Below are 16,686 nucleotides of genomic sequence, written 5' to 3'. Positions count from 1 at the left end.
TCATTCAGATCAAACTGTATAAAGCAACAATTCCATATAAAAAGTGGTCAGATTCGAATTAGTTCAGTCATTTGTTCTGTTTAAAATGTATGTTTCTGTGACGATTGGTGGGGTGTTCGGGAGGCTGGGGTGCGCAGTAGGGTCCGCCCATTTTTCTTGCCAGATGGTTCGTGCCGACTCATCGTTTTCCTTCCAGTTGGTGTGCTCTCGATATTTGTACATAATGTAGTCCCCATTCCAAAAAACGAGATTTTTGTGTTTTTATATATCGTTTCAATCAAATACCTCATAACCTTTTATGTGCTTCCTCGCCGCCTTCCCATCTTACCTACATGATAATGATCTGCATTTTTCCCGTACGCTTTCAGATACTCTCCTCTATCTAAAATATGCACGTTGTGCCATTTTTATTTTTTATACATACTCAATTTTCGGTGTCAAATATAACTCTCTGAGATCCCTGTGAAAATAAACCAGATCGCATAGTTTCATCCAAGTAGAAAAACGATTAGCTTGATTGTAATAACTGTCAAACAATAAATAAGCATTATTTCTTGTTTCCCTGCAGAGAAAACAACATAAAAGTAAACAATCCTCAATATTTAGCATGCATTCCAGCTTATTGTAGCTCATTCTTTTTAATAATTATGTCAGGAATCACTCCAAGATCGAATTTAGTGCAAAATTCTCGTTGAAATTCTATGAATTTCAAAATTAGAGCGTATGGAGAAGCAGGTCGCTGCGAGACCCGGTGGACAAACAATCGGGTGTGCCTTTAAACTGATACGTTGCACTCGGCAGCAAACACTACGTTTTACAATACCAAGCTCAATTTACATGATTTTTTTGTAAAAATTTGGATTTATGTCAAAGGCTTTTAAACTTTTGTCTATAGAATGTCTATATATTGTAAATCTGATAACTGAACGGTGCAATATTTCGTTTTCTCGAATTTTTTGTACCAACTACCGTAATCTCCTACTGTAGTTATTTTATTTTGAAGCCGGAAAATTGTTTTTCCATTGAATTTTTATAATTATTTATTGTCGAACACAGCCTGCCGAAACGCGACCGCGCCAAAAAGCCGCCTTCAAATGGTGCGGCGGAGCGCGCCCGTTATTTCAGTGTTAAATTTCAGAGATTTTTTCCAGATGACGATATCTCAGCTCAAACTGAATAAAAAACGATGGGACAACCTACGAAGTGTAGAGAAAAAATTCTTCATCAGATTTTAATAGTTTTCGTTGTTAAAAATTTTCCGGCTTTGCGGAATTGTGCCTTTTCCGAAAAAAGCCTAGTTTTTCACACTTTTTTTTCGGTTTTCTTTTTCAGTGTGATAAAACGACAAAATGAAAAAAAACATACATTCTGAAAAGACAATCTTAAAATTCAGATGAATATTTCAAGTTTTTATGCCATATTTAGCAAGTGGAACGTCTGAAGGTGTTGTTAAAGAACCGAATCAGTTTTCGTCAATTTCCCGGAATTTCAGGCAGTTTTACCGTCTCACAAGAGTAATTTTCGATCATTAATTACTATTTTGAATTGATTTGGCGTAGTACATGAAATTTAGCTGAAATTTGAAATGTCCTATTTTTCCCCTAGAACTCGGATTGGCAAATTGTTCTCAGCAGTCCGTCAAATTCGATTCGAAGTGACATAAAAATGACGCTGTGATAAGTCTGATAAGTTTTCAGCATGTTTCTTATCGTTTCAATTCGATTTAGTCCCGGGAGAAGTCAGGTTTCTCGCAATATCTCTAAATTAACAGAATCAGATTATTCATAACTTTTATTCATAAAAATCTTCTCTAAACTATCTATTTCTTATTCAGAAACATGTATTGTGTCATTCATACAAAACAAACTTGGAAACTATAAAATTTTGGCTGAAAAAGTATTAAAAACAGGATTTTTTTCAGAAAAGGCACGTTTCCGCAAAGCCGGAAAATTTTTAACAGCGAAAACTATTAAAATCTGATGAAGAATTTTTTCTCTACAATTCTTAGGTTTTCCCATAGTTTTTTATTCAGTTTGAGCTGAGATATCGTCATCTGGAAAAAATCTCTGAAATTTAACACTGAAAATACAGACGCGCTCCGCCGCACCATTTGAAGGCGGCTTTTTGGCGCGATCGCGTTTCGGCAGGCTGTGATCGAATTTTAAAAAAGTGGGACCTCACTTGGGTTCAAGCGAGGGGGTCAGAAAGCGCGCCCCAGTAAATTTTTCAAAAGTTCTCAATTCGCTGCCGAACTTCGTTGGCTGAGTATCACTTGGGTTCAAGCGAGGGGGTCAGAAAGCGCGCCCCAGCAAACTCGTAGGCCAGAAGAAATTTAATAATTTTAAAGTGGACGCGGGTTTGATCTAGATCATGATCTATATCTTCAAAATCAACTGGTTGCAAGGCGCGCTTTTTCGCTCTTCATTTAAAACTGTGAAACTCAGCCAACGAAATTCGGCAGCGAATTTAGAACTTTTCCTAAATTTACTGGGGCGCGCTTTCTGACCCCCTCGCTTGAACCCAAGCGGGACCTGAAAATTTGAATGGCGTAACATTTTTTGATCTACGAAAAAGTGCGGCAAAAAAGTAATATTTCAGATGTTCGCCTCGTTCAAGCTACTTTCGCAATTAAGTTCGGTTTTTCGATAAAAACAGATTCTAAAGACGCTAGCGATCATTTTCCTACCAAGAAATCTAAGTTTTGTTCAGTGGCCGTATGCAAGAAAGTGGAAAACCGTTTTCCGATGTTTGGAAAATGATTTTCTGACAGTGTGAAAATATTTATTTTGATTTAAAAATGGATTCGGGGCTAAAAAATGACTAAAAATGCATGTAATCACTGTAAAAATTCTTGTCAGACTTTCAGAAAATCATTTTCCAAACACCGGGAAACGGTGTTCCATTTTCTTGCATATGGCCTCAGAAAATCCCACTAAATTCCCAGAAATAAGTTTCGTTCACTACCGTAGTGTTTCTGGGGCAAGGCCTCGAAAATTGATCTTGAAGCCGCACGCGAAATTTTCCAGGTCCCACTTTTTTAATTCGACAATATATAATTTTATTCATAATTATAAGGGGTATAAGGCTACAAAGCGTCAGAATATTGAGTTGATTAGACGAAAATATCTCGTTCCTCCACATTCATGATTTTATGCCGGCACTGCGTCGCCAGACGATATATTTCTTTAAATATCGGCTTTCTGTTTTAAAAACATGTTTTCTGAAACTTATTCCGTAGTCTTCATGTAGAGAAATTTTTAAGTTTTATTCGGCGCTGTAGAACTTTGAGTTTCTGGAAGTGTTAACTTCTCGAATTTCTAACGCTAACGTCTTTTAAGAGGTTTTCTTATACAAATAATTGATCAATAAAATTACTAATATCAGCTTTCGGTCACTTTCAGAAAAACTGAAAATCTCAGACATTTTTGCAGTGTTTTTGCTTTTCCTCGGAATAGGAAATATCTCGATAATGGTGAACCGTTTTTCAGTTCTTTAAATAAACTTGAGATTTCTGCAGCATGCCGGACTTTCGAACGGTTCAAACTACAAACAAATGAGAAATCTGAAAACCCGTGCCTAGGAACTTGATATAGGGCCTCACACGAAAAAAAGTGAAAAGTTCAATAAATTAGTACCTCCCCCAGAAACGACCGCCCAGAAGCCCGGGCCTATGCTATCATTCTCAATTTAATTCTGATGACTTTTCAATCCTCTTCCCTCACCACGCGTCTTCTTCCGTCGTTAGCCACAGCAAATCCATCCAGTTAGTTCTCTTGTCTTGCAGACTTCTCCCTTCCGCGGCGGCGACAGTGACCCGGTTCCAAAGAAACGCGTCTTCTTCGTTTCCTGCCTCTACACCAAAATGTCCTTCAAAGCGGTCGTTCTAGTCGGAGGCCCACAAAAAGGTGAGGAGACTGCGTCACTGTTCGAATAGTCAAACCCGCCTCATCCAAGAAGACCACTTGCGTCAAACACCCTCATTTCTGAATCTTCTGAATCAAGATGATACTGGCCGCTGGAGCCCTTCTATCACTCTATGCATTTTTTCTAGTTCTGCCTATAGCTATTATAGCTTATGCAGCTCAACATCATCCCCTCCGGCTCTAGGAGCTTATTACTTTACCGTAGACCTCTCATGCTTTAGATTAATGATTTCAACTAAAATTCCCAATGTTTCTAATTATCCACTCCTCTGAAAATGTAAGTTTCGTCTTTGAAATATTTTACAAAAACTATTCTGACCTAGTTGTCGGGCAATTCATTTTAGTAACCAAGTATCTGTGTTCTTAAATTGCAGAACCATCCTCAAGTTATTAATACTATACTGAAAACCAGTTTAGAATTTTATTGTCTGGAAAAGAAAGCAAAGGGCATACATTGCACATTCAGGTGTGATATATGGCGACCTGCTAAAGGTTGAATATCTGATTTTTGACTACGATACCCAGTGAAACAAAACTAAAAAAAACCGAGAAATTTTTTGGTTTATCTTTAAGGTACTCGTTTCCGTCCACTCTCTCTTCAACTGCCTAAACCACTTTTCCCAATTGCTGGAGTTCCTTTAATTGAACATCATATCGATCAACTTTGCCAGGTAGGTAGGCTTTTTGAAATATTGCTTCAAAAACCTATATTTCAGTTATCTGGATTGTCTGAAATCCTATTGCTCGGTTTCTTCCCCACTGATCTCTTCACTGAATTCATCGATCGTTGCCAGAAAACCTACCGCGTCAGCATAAAATATCTCGAAGAACCCAATCCACTCGGTATGTGTTTTCCTCGAAACCGGTTAAATTTTCTTACGTAGGAGTCAGAAGGTCGTCTGTAATGTAACTAGTTCGTAAGGTTAAAGATTTCGGATGGTCAGGGAATACTATCGTTAAACTACCGTAAAAACTGTAATATTGCGCTATGGCGTTTTTTTTCGGAAGATTGTTTTGGGATGATGCGAGGTAACAAAAAAAAACGGTTTTTACTTTATGTAATAAAGTTAAAAAATTTTAGGGGAAAAAATTAGGTGAGGGAAAAATTAGGTAAAATTAGGTGAGCCCTTATATGATTTGGACCTACTGATATTCTCAATTCTACATTCCGAAAATTTCGGTCGCGAAATTTTCAGTGCCAAGGCCTGACTTGATTAAAACGGTATCAAATAGGTGAGAAATGGTGCAAAAATTCAGATTACACTTCTATTCTGTGAATCAAGCGACAAAAAACACTTTGCTTTGCTACATATAACCACTCCGCAAGGGTGCTGTTGTATTAGAGGGGGCGTTTTACTTTTAATGAAACTTGTCAGAAAAAAGAAACATTGATGAAATTAATGATTTTCAGGAACTGCTGGAGGTCTCGTTTCATTCAAAAACACAATACTCTCCGGCGATCCGGATGCGGTTTTCGTCATCAATGCTGATGTGTGCGGGGACCTGCCTATCGAAGATATGGGTGCAAAAATTGATTCAATTTCTGGATCCAGTATGCTGATGCTCACTACAGAAGCAACTCGTCAACAATCAATCAACTTCGGATCGGTTAGTAGTGCTTACACTGAAAACTCGAAATGAATTAGTCATTCAGGTCGTCACAGACTCCAACGGAAAAGTTGTACATTATGTAGATAAACCAACTACTTTTGTGTCTACCAATATTTCTTGCGGAGTGTATCTGATGAAAACTGAGGTCATCCGACAACTCGATCTTCCACTCAACGGAGATGGAATCTGGTTGGAAACAGACGTACTTCCACAGCTTGCTGCTTCCGGAAATCTGTATGCTCTTCACACAACCAGATGGTGGAGCCAAACAAAAACCGCAGCGTAAGTTGTGGAAAAAGCTATAAGCAAACGTCGAATTATGAATTTCAGTGCCGTTCTGTATGCGAACCGTCACTATCTTCGTCTCTATAAAAAGCGCTATGCGGCTCGACTTTGCAAAAATGGGGCTCAAATTATTGGAGATGTTTTTATTGATCCAAGTGCTAAAGTACATCCAACAGCAAAGATCGGGCCGAATGTGAGCATTGGTCCGAATTCAGTTATTGGAAAAGGAGTACGCATCAAGGAGTCGATCATTCTCCCAGAAGCTGTGATTGAGGAGAATGCGTGTGTCTTGCAATCTGTTATTGGATGGCGTTCAGTCGTAGGTGTGTGGGCACGGATTGAAGGAATCCCTCTCGAGCCGAACCCTAACCTTCCGTTCGCTAAGGTAAGAACATATCTTCTCATCAGTATATTTAATGAAAATTTTACTACCAGATGGACAACAAACCACTTTTCCTTCCGGACGGCCGTCTCACTCCATCTCTAACAATTCTTGGATCTGATGTCTCCGTTGCTCCAGAAACTATAATCTTAAACTGCGTCGTTTTGCCGTACAAGGAGTTGACATGTAGCTACAAAAACCAAATTATTCTTTAAGTCACTTGTCTAAATTATTTGTTCCGCCTTAATCGCGTTTTATACTCCTTTTGTTTCTGTGATATGTATTTATTTTTTTCGGGATAATTCCAAATTGGATGCCAAACTTTACAGCTACTGACATAGTTGATGGTATCAATGTTCACATGTACTCCACTCACCATTCCTTTATTTAAAAAATGTTTATTGCCTTCTCCAGCAAAAATCTATCATGTTTCGTGATGATCGTAATAATCTAATCAAGCAGTTGTAAATACATTCGAGATATAAAGTTATTTTCTGGGAAGCTCTCTCCGATGGGACACTTATTTAAATAAAATATGAGACACATTCGCATCAATTTGAACAAAATGAACAACAATCAATTTAAATAAACCTAAACAATGGTTTGCAGTATTACTCTTCTACGAAAAATCGCCGCTGTGGACGAGGAACGCCGGTGGCCGTGGCTAAAGATACGAGCGACAACTAGCGACAATAACTTCGAAAATCAAAAATAAAATTCTGCTAAACCGGACGCAGTATGGGATTGTGTCGTTGTGCTGCTAAGATGCTGCACAGCTGCTGCATACCTGTAGGAGAACGCACAGATGCTGTGCAACTGCTACGGGCGCGAACTCCTCTACAGTTGAGCGAGGGTGTACGGTATACAGATGCTGGTTCAGTGCTGTATCATTGTTGCACTCCAAAAATTTGCTCAACTTGCTGCATAACTGTAGCGCTAGTGTGTCGGAACTGTTGTTAGAGGTGCAAATGCTGCACAACTGTTGCGGTTTTTTGCTGAGTACCTAACTTAATAATAATTTTACTTTCCGGATTCATTTTCTTTTCAATTCCTCTATCAAACTCTTCACTATCAAAAGTTAACATTCTTTCTGTTTTTGGGGAAAAATCGAAAAATGGACGAAAAGCAACAAAAAAACGGTTAAGGTAGTTTTCGTTGTGAGATCATCGGCCACAGCAACCGGCGTTTCTCTTCCACAGCTCCGTTTTTTCGTACAATAATAATAGTTCCCTTAATTGGTCCATTTCGAAAAAAAAAATAGAATGTATGTTCAATTTACATCTAAAAATTTCAATACAACTTCAAAATCATTAAATTGCTGATCTATTATTGTCATCTTTTCTTTTTCATTTCAATGACACTGCACATTTCTCCACATCTGGTAGATGTTACTTTATGTCAGTGACCCGAAGCGACCAGAAGAAGTAACGAAAGATTGCACTGAATAGAGAGACCCAGAGGAACTGAATAGCCGCGCAATCGGTACTCTCTTTGTGCTCTTTTTCTTCTCCTTCTTCTTCTTCTTCTTCTTCTACTTCTTGTCTCGCGTTTCAGCGTTTTGGATTGTTTCGTTTATTACTGTAGAGATTTCCGGAACACTGGCTTCGGATTTTAAAAATTTTTTACTTCGTGATATTTTTTATCCAGATTCCGCATTCCGGATTCCGAAGAAACTATTTTGTTCTGTATTGTTTCTCAAAAAAGTCATTATGGATAATTCTGTTTTTCAGTGGCACATTTTAAAGAATCACCGGATAGCTCAAACTAGAGTTGGGTTACCGTAAACACTCTAATAGAAGGCCACACTACACTTGCACTTTGAGCTTGTTCCTCTCGGCTCCTGTAACAGATATGAAAAAGTTGTAAACTAACGAAATATTTTTCATAATGTCAACAATATTCTGTCAGTTGGCCACTTTTTGATATCATACAGGAATTGAGATAATTTTTACAGGAATTGAGATAATTTAGCTCAAAGTGTACATATAGAGTGGCCTTCTATTAGAGTGTTTGCGGTATAATCCTCACATGATGAGTTTTAACTCATAGGAAGGAACTCTTTGCAAACCCCAAAACTGAAATTTGGATTTTGTCATAATTTATATCAGAAGATAAGATATTTGCCTTTCTTATGTCTTGTTTGTTCTACAAGTGAGGAACAGATTGTAGTACGGTACCTGGAACTTTTGTTTCTTATCTATGACTTGTCTATGTTTTAAAACACTTTCCTTCAATGAGAACCCAATAAAGTGAAAGTAGGCCAGAATGCTCTTTCCTATAGCTGTTGACCACAAGAACATTGTTCTGTCACCGCCGATTACTGTTAGAGTAAATATACAAACAGGAATAGTTGACAAAGGAAAGAGGAACTACCAGTTATGTTGGCAGATTACTCGAGTGAAAACTATCAACGTTTTGGGGCATTAAAAAGTTCAACCGATTTCATCAGTAGTGGTATTTTCTTGAACTGATTTTATTGAATCCGATGTGAGTTAAAACCACACCTTGGAATGTAATATTTCAGCTTCTTTCTATAACGATTTTCAGGTTTGGAAGATATTTTCAAAGTTAAGAGATATAATGTCCATTCCAGACTATAAAAAAGTATTCCTAGAATTTGATTTATTTTTCTGAATTAGTCAGTAGTTCATCATTTTTAATACTTGTTGTATAAATACTTTGTTGAATTGATTTATTGGCTGAAAAATATGACTCCCAAAATTCGACTTCTAAAAAAATTGTTCAAGACATTAGGTTTGCTAATTTTAAACTATTTGCCGACAGATAAAACGTTTAGATTTAGTTGCAGTAGACTACTCTTCAGAGATGTAGAAATTCCGGATTCCGTCTTCCGTGTTACGTGCTTTTTTCAATCCGAAGTCCGTTTTTCAAATTCCAGAGTCTGAGTAAATTATTTTGTTCCGGATTCCGTTTCTCGAAAAAACCATTCCGGACATCTCCGCTGCTTTTTTCAAAATTTAGAGTGTAGTTAAACCATGTCTTCCCTGGTACTAATTTATGAATTCAAGTTTTCCATTGTCTCTTTCAAAATTTCTCTTTTTTTAATACCTTTCTCCTCTCATTTTTCAAATGGCACGCGTCTAGCATCACAATTTAGAAAAACCTCACACTGAGACAGGCTGCCCTCCTCGTCTTCGCAACAAACAACGCAATAAAAATTGGCCTCCGCACCTCGAATTTATGTGAATTCACATAATGCCTCCACTACAACTTCTCTTTTTTACTTCTCCTTTCTTCGTGTAGTTGTAGTTGGTGACATCGTCTGAGACATCGGCTCCGCGTTCAAAAAATCTTATCAGCTTTATCCTTCTTTTCCTCAAAAATATAGACCTGGGGTGTTGAAAGAAGTGAGACAATATTTCGATTTTGTCACCTTAATACTAGAAGATTTCATCCAAAGATAAAAAAAGAAAGGGGGTGGCCTAAAAAGTGGAATCTGTTGTGACAAGTCAAGGAAGAAAAAACGAGAAGGAAACAATGCAAAATTTGTCTTTTCGCTTGTTGCGCTCGAGTTTTTTTTGTGTATTTGGTTTCAACTTGGGCCCAAGAACAATGGCATTCTGTCACCTAACTTGGACAGTCGCGGCTGGTCGTGCTAGAATTCGAAATTTTGATTTATTTTGTTCCGGGTTTTTTACTTATTTAGTTTTGTGAATTTTATGAATCTGACCATTAATAAAATAACAGTTTTTATGAGCTTCTTCATAAACATATGAAGAGAATCATTTGTTTAATCCCATTAAAATTGTTTTTAAATCGAGAAAATTCGAAATCTTCAAAATTCTACAAGTTGTGTCATCTCCACCCAATTCTTTTCTCATTTCTATTTGCCATGTGTTCCCGGGCATAAAATGATACTCTTCTCATGTATCGTATTTCGCTGTTTCTTTTTTTTGCGCATTCCTTTTTCAGAAGTAGTAGAAGAGCGTCAACTAACTCGTTGTGTCTTTCTATTTATTTGCTCCTCTCCTTCTCTCCGTCTATTCTGATTTCAAGATCTCGTTTCCTTCTTCTCTTCTCACTATCTGAGCCCTCTAACTTTCCATTAATCTCTCTTTTTCTACCCGCGTATTCAAATGTTGTTTGGGGTGCCAAAGTTGGCGCCCAATCGTGCGCTTTGTTGTCGTATTTTCTTTATTTTTTCCCCGAATAATTCAAATTTTTTCGTTGCAAATTGTTTTGAGAAGAGAGAGGCAGCACACAGGGTTCTAACTGTTATGGTATGCTTTTGCGCTTCAATGAAAAATTGACGTAAGAAAGTTTTGACCGTTAAAAATTCGAATTTCTCGAAGTTGATTTTCCACCTCAAAATCAATTTTCCGAGGGCCTAAAACTTCGTTACTTTCTCATTAAAGCTCAAAAGCATAGCTCAATAGTTCGAGCTTGTGGTTCAGATATGGATGAAACATTACATGCCATATAAAACGACAATACAAAAAGTCCTAACTCCTAATCTAATTTGAAATAAGACCATGAATGGCACTTTGTTTGGTCAGAATTTTCCGACAAAAGAGATTGTTGAATGAGAAAGGGAAACAGACAGTTTGACCTAGTTTTTTTGTGTTTTGAACTTTCGAAACCGGAGGACATTTAATGGTTTCAAAAGTGAACATCAGTCTGAAATTCCGAGCTAAATTGAATGTTTTTCTGAGTATTTTCAATCTGAGTCGTAAATTAAAAGACACCCAGAACCAATGTTTTCCAATCTCGATATTGTCAGTAACTTCAAGACAAATTAACTTTCTCTATATATTTTTGTCTTTTCATTTTCAGCTCACAACAACCAAAACATCATATTTTTTCTTCAGATTGAAATACTTTTCCATTCTACTCTTCCATTCTTTTTCATTCTTTGTGTTCGGGGTTCTCTACTAATTAAAAATGAATCATGATGGTTCGTTGACTGCTTGTTCCCTCTTCCTCCTCATTCGGCCTGCCTTCGGATGGCAACATTTCTCCGACTGCGTCTCTTTATCTCTCATTTCTGCACATCGTCTAAAGCTCGATGAGCTTTTACCCGGTCGTTCAGTTCTTCAGAATTATTTTGTTTTTCTGTTTTTTGCCTTGTGTGTTTCGTATTTTATTCTGAAAATAGATCCTCGAAGTTTTGTGAAAACTGGCTTCTCCAAGACACTAAACGAATCGTAATATTCACAAGGGAAGAACCCAAAATGTCCCATTCGATTATTCTCAGGTATTGGAGGCAAATATGGGCATTGCCTAGACCAGCACAAAGCTTATAAAATGAAGTGCCCATTCGCAGGTTGAGCAAGAAGAATGGTCAAACTTTTGAAGATTTTTTTTGAAAAAAAGAGAAAAAAGAAAATGATTTACAAAGAGATTTACTAGGCTGGAAAATTATGTATGAGTAATCTGATTGTGCGAAATCCAAAAATGACGATTTTCGAAAAATCATATTTGATAGACTATGTTGATTCAATTCCTCTTGTGATATAAAACACACATACGATCTCAAATATATAACTTCCGCTTCATTTACTAGAGATTTTTTAATTCAGCCTCGCTCATGGATAGCCTCATGCTCGCTTAGAACGTCTGAAATGTTTCCTTGCTGACTAAATTTGATAAGGATTTGACTGTTTTTTTTTTGTAAAAATGAACAGAAGAACCTGAAATTTTAATTTCAAAACTTCTAGACGTTGACTTTTCTGAGCTTCTGCATATAGGAATTTCTCCGGACTTCTCTCCGGACTTCTGATAGTGAGTCCTATCTTCGGATCTCCGGACTTCTGAGCTTCCAAACTTCTAGATTATCATGATTTCAAGATCTTTTGGATTTGCAGAATTCAAAATTTCAAATTTCTAGGGATTCGGAGTTTCCACTTCTTCCTGATATAACCGCTCTTTTGTGAAAGATCAGTGTAGTTACAGTATTTCATATTGTTTTTGTGTTCACTTTACCATTTCGTAAAAATTTCCCCATTCCTCCCAGTTTTCTCTAATTCTCTCATTCTGTCTACCCCTTTTTTCTGCTCAAAAAAGTACAACCTTTCTGTACAGACATTACCCCACCTGTCATTCACCCATTCTTTTTTTATTTGTTCCCCTCTTAAAATGCCAACTACAGTATCCGTTTTGGATGTTCTATGTCTCTCACTCTCTCACTCTCTCCATCTCATTCTCATTCATTCTAATCATTATTCCTAGTGTCATTCATTTTCGACCGTCCAGCTCAACAGTTTTGGAGGTTTCATTTTTTGGGCTGCCTTGTTTTATGAAGGCCGATGACCGTGGCCGAAGGTCCCACAAGGACAACTACCGTATCCTAAAAGTCTTTTCATTTTCCGGATTAATTTTCTCGTTTTTCACTAGTTTTCATCGATTTTTCTATTCTTTGATAGTAAAAAAAAGTTACTGAAAGTTAAGAGAAAAACGAAAACCTGAATTCGGATAAATAACAGAGATTTGGCAAAAAGCAGAGAAATAGTTCAAAAACTTTTTAGTTCATAATATCTTCTCATTTCTTTAAACTCTCACTTTCTCATCAATGAACTTTCCAAACTTTTATCACTTCTCAACCTATTTCGGCCTCTTCTCAGCCATCCGTTCATTTTCTTTTTTTCTTCCCGTTCGTCCGATCGGGCGGTCATTCCTTATCAATGGGTCTCCCTCGACTTCCCATTCTGTTATCAATTTGTTAGCAGAGACGATCAGGTGCAAACGGAAAAAAGTGACGCAGTTGGAGTGTGTCTTGTTCGAGGTTAACACACTTTTTGCCAGATTTCCACATGTTTCGAAGATGTAGAAATCGGATAATGTGTTCCAAGAGGCGAGTGGGTGTTGCCTACCTTTCTTGAAATTCCGTTTTGAAAAATTTATGATTTGAGTGGTCCTTGTTGGAAATTCAACTGTAAACTGTAAATCATTACATAATATTTTTTCTCGAAAACTTAGTTTTGATAGTGCCAGATGTTCTTAGCAATGGCGGCTTTTTTCTTTTGAACTCAATGAGGCATTGCTTGCTCATGCTCACTTTTTTCTATGTCCACAAATTTCGGTGTTCTTTTCATGTTTGAAAAAGTGTTGAACTACAGTAATCCGTTTCTCTGATTTTGATATTTGAGTGAGAATGCTTTTCGATTCTCGAACATTCTGGAATATCGATCTCTATCCGCTTCCACTTCGTTGTCCTTTACTCTCTATTTTTTCCAACTTCGTTTACCTTGTCCTGTCACCTCGAATTGTTTCAAAATTCTCACATTTTTCTCTCTTGTCTTTGGTCATTTTTTTCACAGCATGTATCGCATTCATCTCAGTTTTTTCTCTTTCTATTTTCATCTTCTGATTACAAAAACCATTGTGTCAATGTTGATTCAAGAGAAGACCTCCCCCTATCTTTTCTCTCCATTTCTCTATTCATTTCAGTGTCCAAATCAAGTCACTTTTTGAATTACGATGTATCTCCGCTGAATCCATTAAAATCCCTGTCTGATGACAGTTAGGTGATACAGAAAACGAGGGAAAAGAAAAAGGAATCATTCTCTTTCTTCGAATTCAAAGATTTACGCTACTTTATCATAGTTGGTGTTCAAACTGATTTGAATTTTATACTTTAAACAAGCACACAACTTTGGAATTTCGTCTTAGACAAAAAACTTTAGAGAATACTGTAGCTTCTAATCTTTCTACACTATACAACTCAAGATACAACTCTGTTGATGTTTTCCTTCAGTAATATTCAACTTCAAGGTTTAAAAAAATCCAGTGTCTTTTAAGGCTTTCAAGCTCTCTCAAAAATTTCAAAAGAAGAGATTTCATGTGATTTTTATTTGGATCTGTTAGGGAAACATTATTTTTAAAAAACTTAAGCATCTTCATCGAAGTTACCGTAAAACTTGGGCTGGCCCTTCTATTTTTCGTTAGGTCCCTAGGGGGGCACTTCAATTAGAGGGGCCCTTCAATTAGAGGGGGCACTTGTATTTTTCGTGGGGTCGCTGAGAACGGAACTTCTATTGGAGGAGCATCATTTTTCAGTGAAAATTTCATTTTTCTTCTCAGAATCCATTACAATTTCTTCATTAAAAAAATCATAATTTCTAATATTATCAAATAAAAAAAACTGGCACCCGAGAATTCTGCGAGCGCCGTTCAAGGTCCCAGCCTTAAAACCGATATTGCATCAAACGAAATAAATTCCCGGAATTTAGAGGGATTTTCTGAATAAAATTCAGATTTCTTGGTAACATTTTGATCGCTAGAGCGTCTAGAACTATTTCAAACTCTAAACTCTAAGCTTAATTGCGAAAATCGCTCAAACGAGACAAAAATCTGTAATAGAGCGACAGCATTCAAATTCTCAGGTCCCAGTTTTTTTATAAATTAGACAATTATTCAATCAAAACCAGAAAAACGGCTGATAATCAAAGGAGATCGTCAAAGGGGCACTTCAATTAGAGGGGCCCTTCAATTTCAGGGGCCCTTCTAATACAGGCCTTGCGGTACAAGCTTTTTGCATAAAAATCATTTAAACCAGAGTCCTTACCAGAATTCCAAGGTTGCTCAGTTTCCAGAAAAAAAAGAAGTTATGAAGTTACAGTAGAAGTTACAGCAGATATGGTTTGCTCAAAGTAGATTTACTCAAAAATTATACGTTTCCATTGTTTTCTTATATTTATCAAAAAAACAGAGTTTTTTGGTATGATTACTAATAAAAGCTTTTCCTATTTTCTGTCACTAATTTTTCCTCATTTGCAAAATACGAAAATTGTAGCCAACTCTTAGATCTTCAGCCACCACTTGCACGCTTTTCGGCAACCCCGCCTTACCAGTGTACGGTAACGATTTTTCTCGTTTCAAAAACCCGTAACATCCCCAACTATGTTGGTGCAATATATGATAAACAGAAGTGTTGTCGACATGTGTCACAGTTTATGCAAACAATTTCATCAAAGTATCTACATTATCACAACTCCCTCTCTTTCTCTTTATCTCTCTTTTCTTTTCCAATGTTCATCCGATCATGTCCACACAATGTCCCCGTTTTGTTCTTCTTGTGTTGCTCATTTCTCTTCCTCTTTTCTCTTTTTTCATGTATCCCATTTGATAAATGTTCTTTCTTCCTTTCTTCTCTGGGATTCACATATTTTCTCGCCTGATTCATTTTGATTCATGCCTACAAAACACATATCTCCTGCAAAATCCTCTTCATATCTGCAAAAATTTCCGGAAGTTTGAGAATAGTTTCTTTTTGATTTCCAAAAATATTGAGAAAATGGCAACATTTTATTATCAGAAGAGAAAAAGAACTTAGGTTTTATCACTTAACACCCAACTATTTTTGTGCATGTTTCTATTTTCCCGGAGTACGCATTTTCCCTTCTTATCGTTGTTGCTTTAATTGCATTTTTTGCCTCCTCCACCCGATTTGAGTAAACATAATGCCACGTCATCAGAGATGAAACAATATAGAGCTGAAATTTGAAATTCGGATTTCATAACAGAATTCCTAATTCATCAGTCGTAAGTAGGAGAAAGCAATTAAAATCAATACCAATGTATATCTATTCTCTCTTTGAAACATGTTTTATTTTGGAAAAGGTTTTATTTCTAATAATAGCAACTCATGAGCATAATTGAAAATAAGCCATTTTCCGTTTTCCCGCGAACGGGACAAATTTCAAAACTTCTGGTAGAGATTAGAGATGATCGGAATTCCCTCTTTCTGGTTTTTCTTTTTCCCGATAATTCGAACTTTTTTCTATATTTTGAATTCTAAAAGTATTTTCTAAACCTGTGCTACCACTTGAAATGTCGTTTAATGGAGCTTAACTTCCTCTTTTTAGTGATTCTCAAAGTTGTTCAAAAAAGAACTTGGAGTTTTTCAAAAATTGTGTTCCTTATTTTCCTACCATTTTTCCTTATCCTTCTTCCGGTTTTTAAATACTTGTTCCGCTCATTTCTGGTAGAGATACTATTCTCAATGATCGGTTTTCGTTGATTTCCCTTCTCAAATTAGTTTCATTTCAAAACTTTCAAAACAATGCCTTTCATAGACATATTCCTTAAACTTTATCCCATTTGCCTACAGGTTAAAGCCGAAAGTTAAAACCAATTCTGAAAACTTCAGCCGTCGTTTGTCTGCTTTTCGGCCACCCAACCTTACCTGTGCCAAAACTCAGGATTTCAAAACTATGCCGTGTTCCATCACCCATTTCCAATAAGTCATTGTGTCAACTTGTTCATTTTTCCTACTCATTTGCTCTCTTGTTCTACAATTTACCACTTGTTATATACTTCAACTTTATTATTTATTCTCCTTGATCCTATATTTTCAGAATAAACGAAATATCACTGCCAACGAGCTCTGACGATCATCCCGCGTTCCTGAACCATCAACGGGAAGGTCGATCGAAGAGTGACAACACGAAGGAGTAGAAAAAAAGTATATCATGCCGCTTTTCGGACTCAGATTCACTCATTTTGGTGAGTTTTCTATGCTTTCAT

The 16,686-nt window shown here is 36.8% G+C and overlaps 2 protein-coding genes across 2 annotated transcripts; both read left to right on the top strand.

Annotated features, from left to right (window-relative positions):
- Positions 1-3,862: 3,862 nt before the first annotated feature.
- Positions 3,863-6,416, top strand: CBG12186 (the record flags this gene model as incomplete). Its single annotated transcript, XM_045238627.1, has 6 exons — positions 3,863-3,905; positions 4,497-4,766; positions 5,335-5,531; positions 5,578-5,816; positions 5,865-6,204; positions 6,255-6,416. The coding sequence occupies 6 exons, from the start codon at positions 3,863-3,865 to the stop codon at positions 6,414-6,416; spliced, it is 1,251 nt and encodes a 416-aa protein (XP_045094801.1).
- A 4,687-nt stretch (positions 6,417-11,103) lies between these two features.
- Positions 11,104-11,370, top strand: CBG25311 (the record flags this gene model as incomplete). The annotated part of the gene is made up of 1 exon (XM_045238622.1): positions 11,104-11,370. The coding sequence occupies one exon, from the start codon at positions 11,104-11,106 to the stop codon at positions 11,368-11,370; it is 267 nt and encodes an 88-aa protein (XP_045099272.1).
- Positions 11,371-16,686: the final 5,316 nt, after the last annotated feature.

The sequence above is a fragment of the Caenorhabditis briggsae genome, assembly GCF_000004555.2.
Source record: "Caenorhabditis briggsae complete genome, chrI, whole genome shotgun sequence".
Taxonomy (NCBI): domain Eukaryota; kingdom Metazoa; phylum Nematoda; class Chromadorea; order Rhabditida; family Rhabditidae; genus Caenorhabditis; species Caenorhabditis briggsae.
The sequence above is the reverse complement of the archived record's forward strand: the minus strand, read 5'-3'. Positions and strand labels throughout refer to the sequence as shown.